This window comes from Paramisgurnus dabryanus, chromosome 3 (genome assembly GCF_030506205.2).
Source record: "Paramisgurnus dabryanus chromosome 3, PD_genome_1.1, whole genome shotgun sequence".
In the NCBI taxonomy this organism is placed as follows: Eukaryota; Metazoa; Chordata; class Actinopteri; order Cypriniformes; family Cobitidae; genus Paramisgurnus; species Paramisgurnus dabryanus.
Genome location: NC_133339.1, coordinates 20,709,464 through 20,727,793, shown reverse-complemented (window position 1 = coordinate 20,727,793; position 18,330 = coordinate 20,709,464). Strand labels below are relative to the sequence as shown.

General features: G+C 39.6%; 1 protein-coding gene across 2 annotated transcripts in view; it reads left to right on the top strand.

Annotated features, from left to right (window-relative positions):
• tanc2a (tetratricopeptide repeat, ankyrin repeat and coiled-coil containing 2a) overlaps window positions 1-18,330 on the top strand; it is a 147,824-nt gene that overhangs the window by 99,409 nt on the left and 30,085 nt on the right. The window contains exons 1-2 of one of the 2 annotated variants that reach the window (XM_065252740.2): window positions 8,088-8,528; window positions 15,870-16,018. In XM_065252740.2, the coding sequence (XP_065108812.1) occupies window positions 8,117-8,528; window positions 15,870-16,018 (561 nt within the window). In that variant the 5' untranslated portion in view covers window positions 8,088-8,116. Of the gene's footprint in view, window positions 1-8,087; window positions 8,529-15,869; window positions 16,019-18,330 lie in introns of those variants that run through there. The other variant, XM_065252741.2, reaches the window with a different exon arrangement.

Sequence of the window (18,330 nt, the reverse complement as noted above, 5' to 3'; positions counted from 1 at the left end):
AGGGAGGGGGGACAATCGTGCTGGGGCACAGTTTGGTTGGGTTAAGTATTATTTATACTCGACATGTCCGCATGAACGCGTTGGTGCGTGCATCAAAAATGTAATCAACGTGGAATGGGCGGTCGTGTACGTTGGATGCCCATTTCGAGTGGAGGTGTGCACAGCATTTTTTGTAACTGCATGCATGGCTCCGCATCCAAAAATGACTGACCTCGAGCAGGCAAGCATGTGACGTATCTCTTTGATCAATCCATGCAAAACAATGCATATACTATTTATCTGGCACTTAAAGTTAATTATGGAAACTTTGCCATTTAAAACACAAATTCTTTTACATATGTTTCAGAATTGTTGTCTTATATTTGTAGTGAATGGACCACTGGATGAGGAATAAAATACAAACTTTAAGATTTCTGTTTTGTTTGCTTAGTAAAATGGTTAATGACATGATAATGTTTAATAAAGACATATTATAGAGAATGTTGTTTTATTCATGTTCCCAGATTTATATATCTGATTTGATGTTAAAAGCACTAGGGTTGTTTCAGAGAACGACTTCTTCTAACCTTTACTTTGTGTTGGTTTTGGACTCGATTGCTCGAGTCGCCCCCTAGCGTTTCAAAGAATAGTGCAACAGCGAGCGCGATCAGCGGAGGCACGCAGTGCGAAGTAAAGCGTGAGTTTAGCTCCACCTATAGGGTTAGGCCTAATGTGAGGTCGCCCTAAATGATTCATTCACAAATTGGGACTGACCTGGTTCTTGAGTTCAACTCTAGTCCCAACGTTTTATGAGAAATATTTGAGTTTATTTTTGCAAAAAGCATTAGATATGTTTCACTTAGCTGTTGGATATTGAATACAGATAACTCATTGTGTGTTAATTCATTAAAGAGACATATCCGCCAGAGTTTATGGCTTGAGGGCTAAAACTAAATTGTGGACTATTAAATACGTACAGTATTGGAGGATTGATTTTATTTTATTTTTTACAGTATGCTAATGTATGTGTGTGGGTGTACGCTTGTGTGTGATTTCACAGCAGTTGTGATCTTTTATATGCTTTATTATTATTCAGTCTCAAGTCTTATTATTGAGTCTCAAGTCTTTTTTCTTCTTTAATACCCCACACTTGTACTGTTGACTTATAGGGCTTAAGATAAAATCAAGTGTCTTGAATGACTTGAGCTGCAATTACTGATGAGATTGGAGGGGAACATTTTGGCTGGCTTCATCTTGTGGCAGTCCAGATGGATAGTCTCTGTAACCCACATCGGAGTTCTTCTCCAAATGAAACATTTCAAGGCCCCCCCTTGTTTTTCTGGTCAGAGTGAGTTACTGGAACTGGAGGCTACGTTTTTACCCTAATGATGGCAATCATTGTGGAGAGGCCGCTTCCGTTCCGGTGACTGATCTCTGACCTTTGACCCACCCGCCGTCTTAAACAGCACAATTACGTTAATCGCTAACATTCTGAACCTTTTAATAGAATACAGGTAAACACACACATGCTTTGAAGCCTCATGTATGCTAAAATGACCTTTGCACGGTATTAAATATTTGTTGGTAGAATCTATTACTGCGCTGTTTTTTCTTCTGTGATGTATTAAGTTTCAGTTAAAGGTGCAATGTGTAACTTTTAGAAGGATCTCTTGACAGAAATGTAATGTAATATGCATAACTATATTATCAGTGGTGTATAAGACCTTACATAATAAACTGTACTGTTTTTATTACCTTAGAATAAGAAGTTTTTTCTATATAAGTCGTGGGTCCACTTACACGTAGGTGGCTGCCATGTTTGTACAGTAGCCCTAAAAGGACAAACTGTTCTACCAAGCATGTTTCGTCCCTCTGTTGTCTCAGGCGACAACATGTTTGTCCTGTGGCAGCTTCATAGTTTCTTTTTGCGTTGTGAAATTAAGGTTGATTGCAATTCGCAATCTCACCACTAGATGCCGCTAAAAACACACTGGATCTTTAAGAAGGGAGTAAAGGAATAATTAACACACATTTAAATTTCTTTCAATTTACTCATCCTCATGCCATCCCAGATGCATATAATGGGAGCCAAAATAAAATAAAATTCTGTTAATTTAGTTCATTCTTGTTTATGTACTTTTTAGTGTTCAAGTTTGGTTTAAGTTAGCTATAAAATGCTATTTAAAAGGTGTGTGGCGTTTAAAATTTGTGTGTTTGATTTGAGGGAAACTGGAAATTGAGAGGTGCCTTAACTCTGTGGCTCCACCTCACGAACCCTACTGTGCTATGCACTATGTGTCCAATTCGAACACTCCTATATTCAAATTAGACATCTTTGGGCTGCTCTGATTGGCTGCTGCTTTTGAGTAGTTTTTATTTATTTTCTGTAAAGCAGTTGTTTGTTATTTATTTATTGATTTATTTTTAATTGTTGTGAATTGTTGTTAGACAGGAAACATTGTGGGATGTGAGACGAATTTGGAAGAAATTCCCAACAATAAAATTAAAATCAAGTGATGTTTTTCAGTACAGCAAATGTTTCATCCTATAAAAGGCTAAGATTTCCTAGGTTATCTTTTCTCTCTCACCATTGAACATGTAGGGGGAAACTAGAGGTAGAGTCCATATGCGTGTATCTCATGTGGTGTAACCCTGCCTCCTTTGCTTTGTTAACCCACCCCTTCGTCATGACAACAGCACCTTTGAATGAATGACGCTTTTTCCTGAGCTCCTACAGCACCATTCACTCTTTCCCTCGTCACTCTCTGATGCTCTCTCTCTCTTTTCTCACCTCTCGCTCTTTGTTGCGCCTCTCCTCTGTAGGCTGAAAATAGCCCAGCGTTTAGGCGGCTCGGAGGGCCGCATAAGTGAGATATAATTGGAATCACAACACCTCCTCGTTTCCTGTCCCAGGTGACACTTTGACTTCCATATGCGGCATGATTTACGTACTCCCTCTGTATCTCTCCATCCTTGTCAAGACTTCTTACCGACTTGCTCCTCCTTCCTGAAAAGATATCATTTCGAGCATCAGTTTGTCAGTATCACTCCTAAACAAACATGTTTCAGTTTAGCTGGAGTTCGCTTAAAATACAGAGAACATGCGAGCGGGTTTTTGTGTTCCCAAGATGAGTCCGTTTTGGATTTATGTGTTTACAAGGAAGGAAGAGAAGATGTCTGGATGAAAACGGTGAGCACTTTGCCAATCGCCTTACATCAGATTATCACTTAAACTTGATCTCTCATTATCTCTCAACTTTTATCATTTATATTAGTGTTTGCTTAGCATTAAACTTGTGCATGTGGCTTGTGTGATATGGAAATGCAGTTAAAGGTATACCTGAGATCATCACCTGCTGTACACCTAGCATTAAAAGGCATCAATTTCTGCCACGCCACTGAATTCTTGTCTAAATTTTTAGGAATAAATACATTAAATTTGTGAAAAGCTGCTTGACAAATGTACGTGTAATATACGATAAGCAGAAGATGTATGTGATTTTGCCTTTGGGATGTGAAATGTGACACCAGTTCAGGTCTACTCTACAGCATCATTTAAGATGCCTTGGTCTCCAGGGCAACCCTTTACATAACACGGCTGCCTCATTTGAAGATGCCTGTTGACATCTGCCGTTCGTTCCCGAGTGAGATCTCGTCACGAGGGACATAAATGAGCCATCACTCCTCATTAGGAAGAAATCACAGTGCACAAATTGTGATATATCAGTTCTGACGGGTGATGGGTGCGTGGAGCGACCAGCTGTTGTGTTTTGTGACAGGGCCAAAACAAGAAGGAAGTGTCCTCTTAGTAAGCGTGGGTGATGTTTTAATATTAAATGTATTGTTAACATGCCTTACGATGCCAGCGTGGTGACTACGCCAGGTTATTGTGCTGGTTAGCAGACTAAGTGGTGTACTGTATAATCATTTTTATCGAGGGATTGATTTTAAAAATGATAATTGCTTAGTTATGAGTTGCTGAGTTTATTCTGCATGTTATGTGAAGGTATCTGCAAAAGGAATACAGTGGGTGTCCTACAGAGATTATGTTATTCGCAACCTCCATCTTTTTTAGTTTACCATGCAGAGCTCTGAACTAACAGTCTGGATCTGTCTCTACAATTTTGGTTCACCACCTTACAGAGCCTTTTAAATCAAAGCCAAGCAGTTGTCAATCAATAGCTCAAAAGGATTGGTGTGCTGTCTGGCTGTTTGGATTTATGGATGTCTTCCGAGCGGAGTTGAATTTATCTGTGATGATGTTATGATACCACACAGTCTGAATTCTGAAACATCTCCAAATTACTTACTGTATGTGAAAAATTATTTTGTTTATAGCCATAAAGCATCTATAGTGTTATCAACATGTATTACATTACTGGATATTTATGTAAGCAATAAGATATGAGAACCTGCGGTGTATTGGGAGTGGGTGATTCTCACGAAATCAAGATTTAGAAGGTGTCCAGCATCAGATTTTTTAAAAAGCCCTTGAAGCCAATTTTTTTGCACATATAAGATTAAGGACTGAACTTACTATAACCATTATTTTTAGAGGATTTAAAACATATTTCCTTTAGAATAATTTTTTTTTTTTTGATAATTACCGCAACATGATTATATATATATATATGTAAGTACTATGACAAACAAAATTTCACCTTTTATATGGAGAGAAAAAAATAAGAACTGCTTACCTGGTAACCATCTTGAGTGTCACAGTCAATTATGTCCCTTCCAACATTTTTTTTTTTTTTTGAAAAGTTAGTTCTTGAGTGCTTAAACAATGATTGAAAATTGTTACGAAGGATGAGAAAATTGGTTTTGGACACATTTATATTCCTTATTATTGTCTCTACATTTACCAATGATCAGCAAATACCACATGTTTCTTTATTGTTAATGTTTATAGTATAACATGCACTGAAGCTTTTTATTTTTTTTAGATTTTTTAAATTATAAATTTTCCATGTCAAAGAACCCAAATCCAGTCATGGACACGTTGCGGTAATGAAAATTTTTCTCTTAAATGTGAAAAAAAATTGGTTTGTATGATGTCATTTGAAACCATGTATGTGAAGAGATGTTTGTATTTGTATGCTTCTTATTTTGATAGCATTTACTTTGCATTTACTTTTTTTATCAAAATGTTTCATGACACCTCATAAGTCTAATTTCGCGAGAATCACCCGAGTAAGTCACGGCTGAAGGGCACGACACGAAGGGTTTGGTTACCACACAGTACAAATATTAAAGCAAAAACGCATTCTTTATTGTAAATAAAACAGTGTTTTATAAAATGTATTTATTTTTACTTTTTTACATTACTCAATAGTGTTCCTCTAAAATCTGCTCTTTGCTGCACTTAAATGTTTAAGTTTAGAAAACTTGAATTATTAAGTCATTTTAACTTTTTTGATTATTTAGAAATTGCTATAAATTTTAAAAAACAAAGTTGTAAGAACTTAAGTCCTTTCAACATTATTTTTTATTTATTTATATACCAACTCCTCACTAGGCGAGAAAGTTGAAATAAATTGTTAATTCAAGTTGTTTAAACTTAAAAATTTTAGTGGAGCAAAACTGAAAACTTATAGTTCAATTGGTAACGCCTAAAATATTTAAAACATTTTTACTTAAAGGAACAGTATTTAAGAAATGTATATCAATTAATCATAAAATGGCCCTGATATGTCACTAGACATTAAGAAATCATTTTTATTTCAAATACTTATATCACTCACAACAGTGGTCTGGCCAGGATATTGTCATTTAAAAAGTGGAGTTGCAGCCCTCAACTGATGTTCATGTTGTCATTTTGTGTATTGATTGCAGTACCAGTTTTGGCCACAATCCTACATACTGTTCCTTTAAAATTTAATTTTAGGCATTACGAATTAAGGTAATATTAAATTGTTGATCCAACTTTAACTTTTTACAGTGTAGGTCAGATGGTAGAGCAAGGTCATGGGCCTGAATCCCAGAGAACAAACATCATGAAAAAATGGCAAGTCAATGCACTTATAATTCGCTTTGGATAAAATCATCTGATAATTGTATCTTAATAATACTAAGAAAGAAAAATAACTAAAGTAACTAAATTAACTAACTAAAACATGATATGTGTAATCATTCGAGTACCCCTGGAGCCGGTTTAAAGTGTCCCTGGGGTGCACTGATTTAACTGTGTCCCTCAGTAAATCGGTGTTTGGTTTCCTTTACAAGCAGATCTACTGAAGTGCTGGAGAATCCATATGACATGATGAGCAAGATTTTGGGGAAACAGTCAATATATTAGTATCGGATAGCAGTGAATCCTGCCCATGTGGAAGCTGTTTGTAAATCGTAGTGAAAAAAATAAAATTCCTTGTCACTTTTCTAGAGCTGCCAAAAACCTTTCACACCTTCTGCGACGTTGGTTATTTCTCTTCACGTGCCAAGACTTCCTCTCCTGATGAATTCTGGAAAAAACCAAGCAACGGATGGTTTAAAAATAGTTTGTGTGTTCTTACAGGAAGGTTAATATTAGCGCATTCGACTGCATCATAGCGAGTCTCATTTTTTTGACGGGCACGCTCTAAACATTTTTTAGTTTCTTTCGACTTTGACAAACTTTTAACATTTGGGGTTTGTGCTGTTGTTGACTATTTAAGATATTTTGTATATAAAAATATCCCTGAGCCGATACCACCCAATGGATACTCGCTTGATTTGGTAAGATAGTTTCACAGAGGATACCCATATCCAGTGCATCACTGTTCACCATGTGTTGTTGTTTTCGTGAGGTTGTGGGGCGTCTGTCTTTCCCTCTCTACCACATGTCTTCTTTCAGTATTCGCACAGGTTTTACCATGGGAAGTCTGTAGGAAGTGTTTCAGTTGTGTTATGTAGGTTAGGAGTCAGTGTTGCCTAACAAACACAAAGGCGTTTTGTGTGATTCTTCAGTTGCACCGTTACTGTATTGTTTGTGAGCAACTTTGTCAGTTCATCACCTGTTTCTTTCTCTGAAGAAAAGTTAAATTTTTCTTACCTCTTCGTCTTATTTTAGTCGTAGGCATTAGTAAATTTTTTAAGTGAATCAGAATTGAGGCTGTGTTTTGACCACATCACCACACTGTACAGTTGAAACATACTGTGATGGTTCGATCTGCCTCTGTTGTCTCGGCATTGCAGCTGTGTTCTTTCCCACGATAACTTGTCCTGAATTTAAATGTGGTTTTTATACAAGCTACATTTCACAAAAGTGTCTATTTTACATAAAACCGAAATGATGGATTAATCATCTTGGGATTGTTGAAACCAAACACGCTCACCCCCAATATATATATACATCTCTCGGGGCCGAAAGGGTCATATAGGAACGACCCCATCTCCATAGTTTAACCGGACCCGTGCCTCTGACCAACAACAGCGTAATTCGACCCCCAGCCTTGTACACTTTGTTAAGCATCGCCATCTGTTTTTCTCTTTTATTCCTGCCTGTCACTCTCTTTTATTCCCTGTTTGTTTTGGGGTCGTCACGTCCGACTGTCGTATCTCTGGCTCTGTCTCCGGGTTGATGATGTTAGAGTCTGTTCATGTACTCAAGATCTCAGTTCTGGAGACTTTTCAGTTACAACATTTCTATCTGAGTTTCCTCAATGTCACCCCTGACTCGTCCAAGATTTTCTGGAAATGCACTCTCCTGGTAAGACTAACCTTGTGAATGTCTCTGGCCCATCCCTAAACGCCTGTTGAACGTGTTTTAAATGTTGTTTGCGCAGAGGGTTCGCGTGTGTGCAGGCGACACATGTCCTTCCAACAGTTTTAACTGCGTTTAACAGAGAAAGGAAAATGATGGGTTTAGTGGTTTCTTGCCGCTCTCGATTCCACCCTCCCTCCTTTTGTGGTGTTTGGACTCCAACTTTGCAGACTCCTCATGGTTCCTGTTAAAGCTCGAGCCAGCGGTTTCTCTGAAGCTCGGCAGAGCAACCAAACCGCCGTCTGAGTCCTCTCCTCCCCGTTCACTGACAGCCGCAATCTACTCCGAAGAAGAAAGAAAATTTTCTGCTTAGTTGTTGCGATTGCATGGACTGTACGACGGCTGCTTCGAGCTTTGCTTTCTCACCCTTTCTCTGGGGTACTGGACCCCAGCTGTATGCAGAGGAAACTGCTTGTTTGGATTATGGATTTTGCTTCAACGGTAAGGAGAGCATGTGCTGGGACCAGGGCCAGGTGCACGTGGCAGAGGAGGAAGCGTTCCCGGCCGTACGACCGGACTGGACGAGCAGGCCTAGGGACGAAGCGATCAAGTAGGACTTCATCGCTCCTCAGGCAGTGGATGTCTCACTTCTGCTGTACGTCTCGGGCTTGCACATCCAACCTGAGCCTGTCAGATCAATCCCTTCTGCAGTCAGGATGCTGTACCAGTCCCAGAGGTGCACAGGGTATCGTTGGAGATGAAAGAGATGGACAGAGAGATGTGTATGGAGACGGTGTTTGGGAGGGAGAAGTAGAGGATCACCAGGAAGCTGGGGATGAGGAAGAGGATGATAGTAAAGAGGAGAAAGGTGAGGATGAGAGATTAGAAAATATAAGATTGAAATATATCAGGTGGATATAGATCAGGTCGAATTCAGTTATGTTTCAAAAAGTCCTGTAGAGGCCTGTACAATCAAATCAAAACCTGGAAAAAGGCACACAGGTGTGTTATGGCGCGTTTCCATTGCATAGTACCCCATGGTTTGGTTTGGGTCGGGTCAGCTTACTTTTGGGGGCTTTTCAAACTTTTTTGGTGTGGACCACTATTTGTAATCAAGAATTTTTGCGGACCACCTCATAATACTCATAATAAAATATGTCTACACAAAGTCCTGAATTTATCTGCACCTCTAAATAGGTTTACTAGCACTAAAACTATAACTGGTCATCACATCAGTACAACAGATTCTTAAAACATATTCTTAAAAAAATATATTTTTCTTAAAAAAATACATTATTTTATATATTTTTTGCCTTTACACGGACCACCTGCAGTACCCTCACGGACCACTAGAGGTCCGCGGATCACAGTTTGGGAATGGCGCTGTAGATCACTGATTGGTATGAGAGAAGCGTTACGCTATAATGTAAAAGATTAGCTTTACCTTAGTGCTACCGTGCGCTGTCTCTGTGCTCTGCTAGAAGTTCCCAAACTCCCTTTAGCGATGAAAAACATCCACGGGTTCAGAATTGGCAACACCATACCAATTTCTTTCCAAACTTGCAGATTGTGGCGGCACATTCGCAACGCGTACGTCCGCATATATGCTTAAATGCAACTTAAATGAGGCTCAACGGAGCGGTGTTTGTACAGAGGTAGTGATAACGCGATGTGCAAACCTCTTTTTGTAGTGGTCAATTTTAATTTTGTGGTGGACTGAAAAATAAATGAAGGTATGGGAACGTACAATGACCCTCTCACTTGTATGATGTCACAGCAGTAGGTAGCACAAATATAACGACACGCTTATAATCCCTCCCACTCCAAAGTGTTACTAAACTCGATGGAAAAGGAAACCAAGCCAAAGTGAAGTCAGCTGACCTAACCTGACCCAAACCGTGGGGTACTATGTAATGGAAAAGCGCCATAAGAGCAAGGTTAGAGCTAACCTCTATAGGTTGTGGCCTTGTAGGTATGGATTAAATTAACTCTGATTTTAGACAGGGGAACAGCAATAATGAAGTCTTTCAGTATAGACGGACAAAAGCTGAAGCGGATCAATGTATTTCCGATGACCAAAGAAGCTTAGTTATGCAATAACTAGAATATTAATTGATTTTCTGATTCCCTCCCTCAATAACGCCTGTGACAACTTCATACCTTTGATGCAAGGAAACGTGGCAGTCCCGCACGGGCAGCCTGTCAATTAGAGTGATGGAGATGGACTGGAGTCTTGCCTGAGGTGTAATCTATCTCGATTAGGGGAGATTTGAAAGTAAATGAGATCTATAGATGGGTAGGGTGTAAATGGTGTGAGTTGGTGGAAAGGGGAGATGGAGCGATCCGAATTTGATCGATGGCCAAAACCACGGCCTTCAGAAGTCTGGTCCTCTCAGTCATCCACTAAATACGGCAAATCATCGTCGGTAGCACAGCTGGGGCGTAAGGTCACATACAGTTTTGCCGAGGTCGATTTTTGGGATACTTCTATTAGGTGACTGCATAGCAACAGCCCAGAACACCTGCCCACATCTGAATTCAGTATGGGTTAACAACAAAACCTTTTTGAAATTCTGGGGTGGAGACTCAAGTTCAGTTTGATTCCACATTTAAAATGTCTCACAATGACAGACTAGCTCTTTTTGTTTAGCCAAGATTTGTTTTGTGAGTCTCTTTGTTGCTCATTTTCTTTCTTTTGCCCTCTATTTCTAAACCGCCAGAACAGCCGGTCTGCTTCTTGGATCTTGGTTTGTTAGTTGTGCCGCCCAGTTGAGACAGCCACCCTGTCATCGCATAGCCGTCTTCTACCAATGAGGTTTTTTAAGTCAAAACAGCTTTGGGATGTTATTTTCGGACACAGATTTTTTTTGGAGAACCATTGCTTGGAGGTTATGGTAATTCATTGTGCTTAGTGTCTGTTTTTCTCTCCCTTCTCTCTCGGTTTTATATGTGACCCTGGACCACAAAAGTAAATGGTCATAGTCATTTTTTAATTGAGATTTATACATCATAAATACATAAGCTATTATTTGAAAATATTTATGGTCGGAAATTTGCAAACATATCATCATGGGTCATGATCTTTGCTTAAAAGGGACATATAATGAAAATCTACATGTAAATCGAAATAGTATCCCAAGTGCTTCTATCAACCTAGAAAATTTTAAAAAGATCAACCCAGTAACTTAGTTTTGGTTATCCATTTTCTGCAAGCATGTGAAAAAATAGGTCATTGAATTTGGCCTCCAATTTTGGCTCCCCTTGTGATGTCAGAAGGGGATAATACCGCCCCTTAATCCAACACTATCCAATGATCAGCTCATTTGCATTTAAAAGGACATGTTTGCTCACACCTACCAAGTGGCAATTTTAACATGCTATAATAAATTATTTATATGGTATCTTGAGCTAACACTTCACATACCCACTCTGGGGACACCAAAGATTTATTTGACAATGACATCTTAAAAAAAGTCTTGTGAAATGTCCCCTTTAATGTCCTAATGATTTTGACCCTTACAATGTATTTTGGCTATTGCTAATGTACATGCATACCAATGCGACTTATGACTGGTTTTGTGGTCCAGGATCACATATAGGCTACATCAGAATATACTAAGAGGTCAGGTGGGCTACACGCAACCAATCGCCTTCACAACTACCTAGAACACCTATTTTCCAATTGGAAAAGGTTTAATAATCAAGTTACAGTACAGTGTAGTCCTTGTTGGTTTAAAATGTGTGCTTGAGAAAGTCCTTCAGTTTGCCCTACTGTAAAACAGTCACGATAGGCCACCCCGCAGTTTAGTGGGTCGGTATGCAGTGTTTTACAGGCGTAGGAAACCCTGTGTCTGAGGCAATGGAATGATATTTAAATTATTAGATTAAGCCAGCAGCCTCTATCATTGCAACCCTGCTATTAGAAGTTCAACGATTCAATTTTTCCTCCTTTTTGCTGAGTTTTATATTCTTTGCTACGCAGGCAGCTTTTTGCATGTGCGGTTACACAAGCTGTATATCACTTTATACTGAACAGCAGTGATTTCTAGCGGTGCATACTAATGGGTGTAAGACACTGAACCAATCAGCACGTTCATTGCTCAATCCTCTTTCGCATCCCTGTAGGTTTTAAAAGCAGCAGTAACATCAGGAAAAGACAACAAGCTTAAACTCCTAAGGTAGTGATGGTTTTTGCTCTCGAGAAAGTGCAAACAGTACATTTCCCTCGGGACCCAGGTTCCCCCAAGGGGGTCCGAAACAGGAAGCGGAGCCAATTTTGTTACTCTGCAGTGCGGTTAAAGAGTGGAACTTTAAACAGCCCTCATGGGGCCTTTACAGATGAGATGTACAATGTCAACATCTTAGGTTTATGGTACACTCATTGTCGTCTTGAAAAACAATAGAGACGAGTATTTTGCATTTTTGTGTTTTTATTACAAGACAAGGGAAGCATTTATGTTGTTTTCAAGTGCTGTATTTAATCTAATGCTTTGTGAACCTGGTTTATTGTTGCAGTTTCCCAGACAGGGTTTAGATTAATTCAGGACTAGGCCTTGGTTATATTAGGACATATTTAAGTTGTTTTTACAAACAAACTTTACAAAAACAATACTGGTGTGCATCCCGAGACAAAACAATGACACTGATATGTGTTAAGATATGTCACAGCAAGATGTTTTTAAATTAAGGCAGCTCAAACATCCATTTTAGTCTAAGACTAGGATAAGCCCGGTCCGGGAAACCACCCCAAAATGTTTACCACAAAGCTAAATTCTTTTGTAGAGAAACATATGTGTCTGATCTCAGCTGTAGGAAACCTGTTGGTCGTAAATCACTCTTGGTCGTTTTTCCTTACATCTCGTAGTAAACCTCCCTGCTGACACAATCACACAAAAATATAAAGTACACACACACACATCAATGCAAACACAAACATATACAGTTTTGTGCAAAAGTCCACCACAAGCTTTTTTAGCAGGGTTTTAATGACATCCATATTTATTTTCCGCTCTCTTTATTGGGCAAAAAATAGGAAATATGTGCACAAAAAAATTCAGATAATAAAATGGCTGCTTCTGGCAAAATTCAGTATTAAGTGTGACCTCTCTTGGCACTAAGCACACTTACTATTGCACAGTACTGTATATGATATGAAGTACAAATGCTTACAAAGGCACGGTACATGCAACTTGTACATACACTTGCACAGACACACACACACATACACACACACACACATACAAACACGCGTCCAATCTGTGTGGTCTTTTTGACATCCAATTGGTTATCACTGATACAGATGTGTATGAGTGTGTGTGTGCGCTCAACAGGTATGTAAATTCTTTGTTCTGCGTACATATATTTCAGGCATATTTGCTTTTTAGTGAATTTTACTTAAGCTCAGAATGGGCATATTTCTGCAACCACATCATGCTTGCAAAACCTTCCAAACTTCTTTTTTACCATCTGCACACCAAAGAAATTTTAAAGAGCCAAACGCTTTCTGAAACGAAAGGCATTATGATTTGAATGAATGAAAAGACAAACAAACCTCACAGATCTGCTGCTTGTAATGAACAGAATTTTCCACCGTTCCGCCGTTTTAACGTCTGCTGGTGTCATTAGTGGGTTTCTTAAGTTATTAAACGCTGGCACAAGTGACATACGTTCTGCCTGAGGTGCAGGGAGTGAGAGAAAATGAAGGAGAGACAGATGCTTTAGCACAATCTTTTACAAAACCTATAGTTACCATGACAACGCTTTTTTTACAAAAAAAATAAAGAGAAAACGCAAGCGACTGTCTGTTAGTACCCAGTGAATTCCAAAGATTGGACACCATTGAAATCCAATTCCAAAACCGGAAACTAATTTGTAGCCTTGGTTATTTAAAGTGGAAAAGTAGTATTGTCGTGTGATGTGTGTCATGTTTAAATAGTTACCCCAGCCAATGTAACATATATATTTGGAAGTAGCTAGGGATGCACCGATACCCCTTTTTTGGAATTCGAGTACTTGCATTTCAGTACTTGCCGATACCGATACCGAGTACTTAATAAAAAACATGATTTAAATTTACAGGTAAAAGCTTCAGTCATATAATTTAACAAAAAAAAAAACAAAGGACTAGTTTTCCAGTTTGTTGTAAACTCTGCCTCTTTGGACAACACGAGGCATTAACCCCTTACACGCCGCTCAAACATAGACATTTCTCAGATCGTGGTATCGATTCCAGGTATCGGGGGACTTTTAACGAGTACTTTAGAAAATGTGGTATCGAGGCCGATAGCAGTATCGGTATCAGTGCATCCCTAGAAGTAGCCAAAACTAACGAAGACAAACTGACAAGCTTTACTAATGATGTGTAAGAATGACTAAGTAACAACTGTTTAACACAACTTCATTGGGTGAGACGTATACAAACATTAAACATATTAAAATGCACCAAAGTCATTTACTTCGATCTACTATAGTGTTGCCTTCATCATTGATGTTGATGTTTGTATCTAGGTTAGCAGCCTGCCGTTTGATATCCTGTTGCCTGGTTAACGCTATTAGCATCTTTCAGTTGCGTTGCATCATTTCGTACATCTTTCAGTTGCGTTGGTCTTTCATGTTCAGGGTTTATTTGGTCATACAGTATCACATGTCTCACATGAGATTCAAGCTTTTGAGAATCTCTCTCCACTGTCGGACATTTTCTAAAATTATCTTATGGTACTTTTAAGAGCGACTTCTGAAAGTTAACCAGAGGTTTTTTATATTTTAGAGAGGAGAGGCATCTCAGAGACCAGGGATTGACAGTAAGACCACTCTGTGCTGTGCAAGTGCCTTGACTCGGTCGGTATCTTTCTGCTCCGACTCTTTCTTTTAAATAGTCTGTTCTGTTTTGCTGGTGAAAGGTGAACTGTATGGATAAAAAAACCTTAATCCTTAAAAAGCTCTTCTCTGTGTGGATTTAGCCACTGTGGGACACCTCTTGTCTTTGAAGTCTTCTCTGTTTTGACTGGGACGGTGTCATGCTTCATGTTGGATCAGTAACCTCATCTGCGTCCGGATTCAAAACCGCTTCGACATCCACTGCGATAGGGATTGTGGCGTGCTTTAGTGTTTTGAAGTTAAGATCTGTTTGAAGCATTTGGTTTTTTATACTGCTAATTCACAACAGTAAATATGGCTGTGTGGTCTAGTTTACCCATCTTATCTGCTATTCATTTGGTTTGGGAAATCCATATGAGGGAGAAGTGCAAATGAACCAGATTGATGTATGACTTAGTTGCAGCAACAGCAAGATTTTGTTGGAATGGGGCCGTTTGGAGAGCGCAGTTAGAAATAAACCACAGGTATGCGGCGGAGAGCCAGTGACTGACAATCTTTCGTCTCATGCAGTAGGACATGTGGAATTACAAAAATCATAACAATCCCATCACTGATGTTAAAGTCACGGAACGCTGCTTTTGTGAATATAATATTCCTGCCAAAAATACTCCCTTACCGCAGCCTTTACAAACAATTTAGACAATATCATGGGTCATTTATTGTACATCCAATACATAATGACTGTGAGGTATGAGACTTGAACCTCATTCACACAGCACTTTGGGCCCGGAAAATACCCGTAAAATTGCTAGACAGACTTCTGTGTGAACGCAAACATGTTCTGGGATCGCTCCCGGAAAGAGGACCTAGTAACATTCTCGGAAAACCCTCTGTGTGGACAAGAAGTAGAAACAATGCCGTAAGGAGCGTGCTGTAGCGAGGACACGTGTGTCATCGCAACAATAAAGTTATGGTTTAGCTCTTTAAAATACATGCAGATTAACATTCACGATGAGAATATCGGCAAACTGTACTGATGGTTGCGCATGCACCTACAGTAGAATGTTGTATGTATCCCAGGTTATGCGTTGCATTTTGTCGCAATGCACATGCGTTGAACATCCGGTTACACGTATGAGTCAAATAAACTATACATTGCAAGATTGTGTTTTCGATTGTGTGCGTATGTACACGTAAAAAAAACAGACTATAGTCCAGGCTAAAGATGCTTTGCAGTCTGTTGCATTATCTTTAATTAAAGTATCTGTATTTTAAACACTGTCCTGATTTATCTCATTATTTGTGCCACTGTTTTAAAAAGCAATACCACAGCATCTGTATAGCCTGAAGTTTCTTTGTGCTTTTTTACTCCATCTCTGTTGTATTCTTGTAGGAGACGAAGGCCAGGAGCTGGGTCCCCCTCCATCTGTGGACGAGGCAGCCAACACATTAATGACGCGACTGGGCTTCCTGCTCGGAGACAAAGTGAGCGAAGGGCCTGCTGGTGCTCAGTATGGTATGGAGGAACAAGATGACCCTCAGGTTTGAACTCATGCACACCAACACACTCAATCCTGTTTAGTGCACTCAGATGCTCTGTTTATCCAGCATGTCTCCTTCAATCCAGGCCGAGTAAAAAAACTTTTTGTAACTTAAAATGTATTGTTAAATTATTTTTCGGAAAAGCAAGCTTCGGCGAGCAGCGGCGGGTCATGTTCGGTGTGATCGTCGAGGACAGTTGAAATCAGCTCAACTTTATGGTAGTTAGCTATGACGCGGTTCGGCGGCAACCAATCAGAAGGCAGAAACGTTTGTCGGGACTAATTGGAAGGCGGAAACCACTGCTTAAGAGGATTCCAGAGAATCCATTCGAGCACCCCAGCATCTATTACAATTTTTCTATAGCGTCGTTGGCAGGTCAGCCAGAGCATTTTTTGACGCTTTCTACTGTGGCGGTGTGAACGCAAAGTAAGGGTGTTTTCACACTGGCACTATTTAGGTCAGCCCAAATTAGCTTTCGGTCCAAGTACGGGTTGGTTTGGGTCATTGTGAACACAACAGCCGCACTTTGGTGCACACTTACTGGTTGCTCTGAGACCACTCTAAACAGGGGTCTCGGAACGGCTATCGCTGAACTCTGGTGCGGCCCATCTGTGGTGTGAAAGCTGCTCGACTTCGGGCCGAATCAATTACAGGATTGGCCGTCGTAAGCCGAGTGTTATATTGTGGGTAAACGACAAACATGAGAGAGAGTAGCAGTTGTGGGCAATCTTCGTCCATTGCAGAGATTTGTTGTCTTGCATTCGCTGGCTTTAATAGAACAATTGCGCAATGCTGCATTAAAGCTAAAAAAAATTTGTAAAGACATGCTTAGTTAATCTCCGTATCTCGCTAGCTTAGCTCTTCATGTCAGGCTGGTTGTCATGGAAACATTTGGGGGGTGGCCATAGGAGTCAGAGCTGTCAGAGACCAATGACGGCACTGACAGTTGTCACATGGTGTACGGTGCGGCGTTTCAAGTATGGTAAAAACATGTGAACACGAACCGAACTAACTAAAAATGATACAATGTTATCTGGTGTGCTCTGAGGCCGTACCAACATATGTGAAAACTAGGGCTGTAACGATTAATTGTGCAAATGCGCATTGTCTCAATGAATGAATTTTAATGAATTACGGATGAAATCCAGGCACACCCAAAAGCCAGAGGGCGCTCTCGTGCAGAAACTCCAATTGTGCCACAGAAGAAGTAGCATTACGAATGCTATTCCAGGAAATGTCTATAGGAATATTTATATGGCCATCCTTCAAATTGTTTCATGTATTTTCATGATAATAAAGAATATTTTAAATGATTTTTTTTAACGAGTGTTGCTTTTTTAAATGCACATTATAAACGAATCATAATGATTTTAGATTGAAGGACTTCTTACTGACCAAAATGCCGTAGTACACGCACAAGTTGTGCATGAAACACAGAATCGGAGCCTTGCGTTTCAGAATTGATTTTTTAATGGGACACACAATTTATATTTAGAGCCCTAGTGAAAACAACCTGAATCTCGACAGATGTGACTGTGTTTCAGATTAACACCAGTGTATTCACACAGTTGTAGTCTAACTAGGCTCGTCGCACCAGGCAGATGCCGAATGTTAGAGCTCGAACCCCTGCTGCTACTGTATTTACAGTCCAGACTGATTTTCCTCAGGAATCTCCTGTGAACATCTGCTATTGACTTCAGCATGCTTACATTTGAAGAATTGAATGTAGACTGTCCTTTTTAATGTGTAGTATAGTAAGTCAGTTGAAGAAATTAAAGCAATATGTATCCTGTAGCCTTGTAATGGTTACTTAAAAGTCAAAGAAAAGTGTTTGCAGTTCAGTTTGACCTCATCGTTCAGACACATAGCTGAGCCCAGCAATGCATCACAGAACACAAGGCTTTCTGCCGTCCTCTGCTGGGCGGAACTTTTCTCGATACCTCCATTGAGCTATTTTAGCATCTGGTTCCTGCCAAGCGAGCGTGGTCACCAAATTGCCATGTTTTCTGCAACACAAGAGAAATCTCCAATCTCACCCACGCACATCGAACCCTGAATCAGACAAAAGGTGTAGAACTATGTAGACATATATGGAAAGTTACTGAGTCCAAGATCTTGTTAAAAAGTTTTTTAGTCTGCCCGCACAAGAAAATTTCAACCCAGAAGTAAAAATGTGGTAATTTACTTGCCCTCATGTCCTTCTTAACCCAGAATCTTTGTTTTATCACCACAAATGCCATCGCCACAGACAGTTGACTTGTCTTAAATCAATGTTTTATGAAAGAACACCCTATGCCTAAATCAGCTTCTAG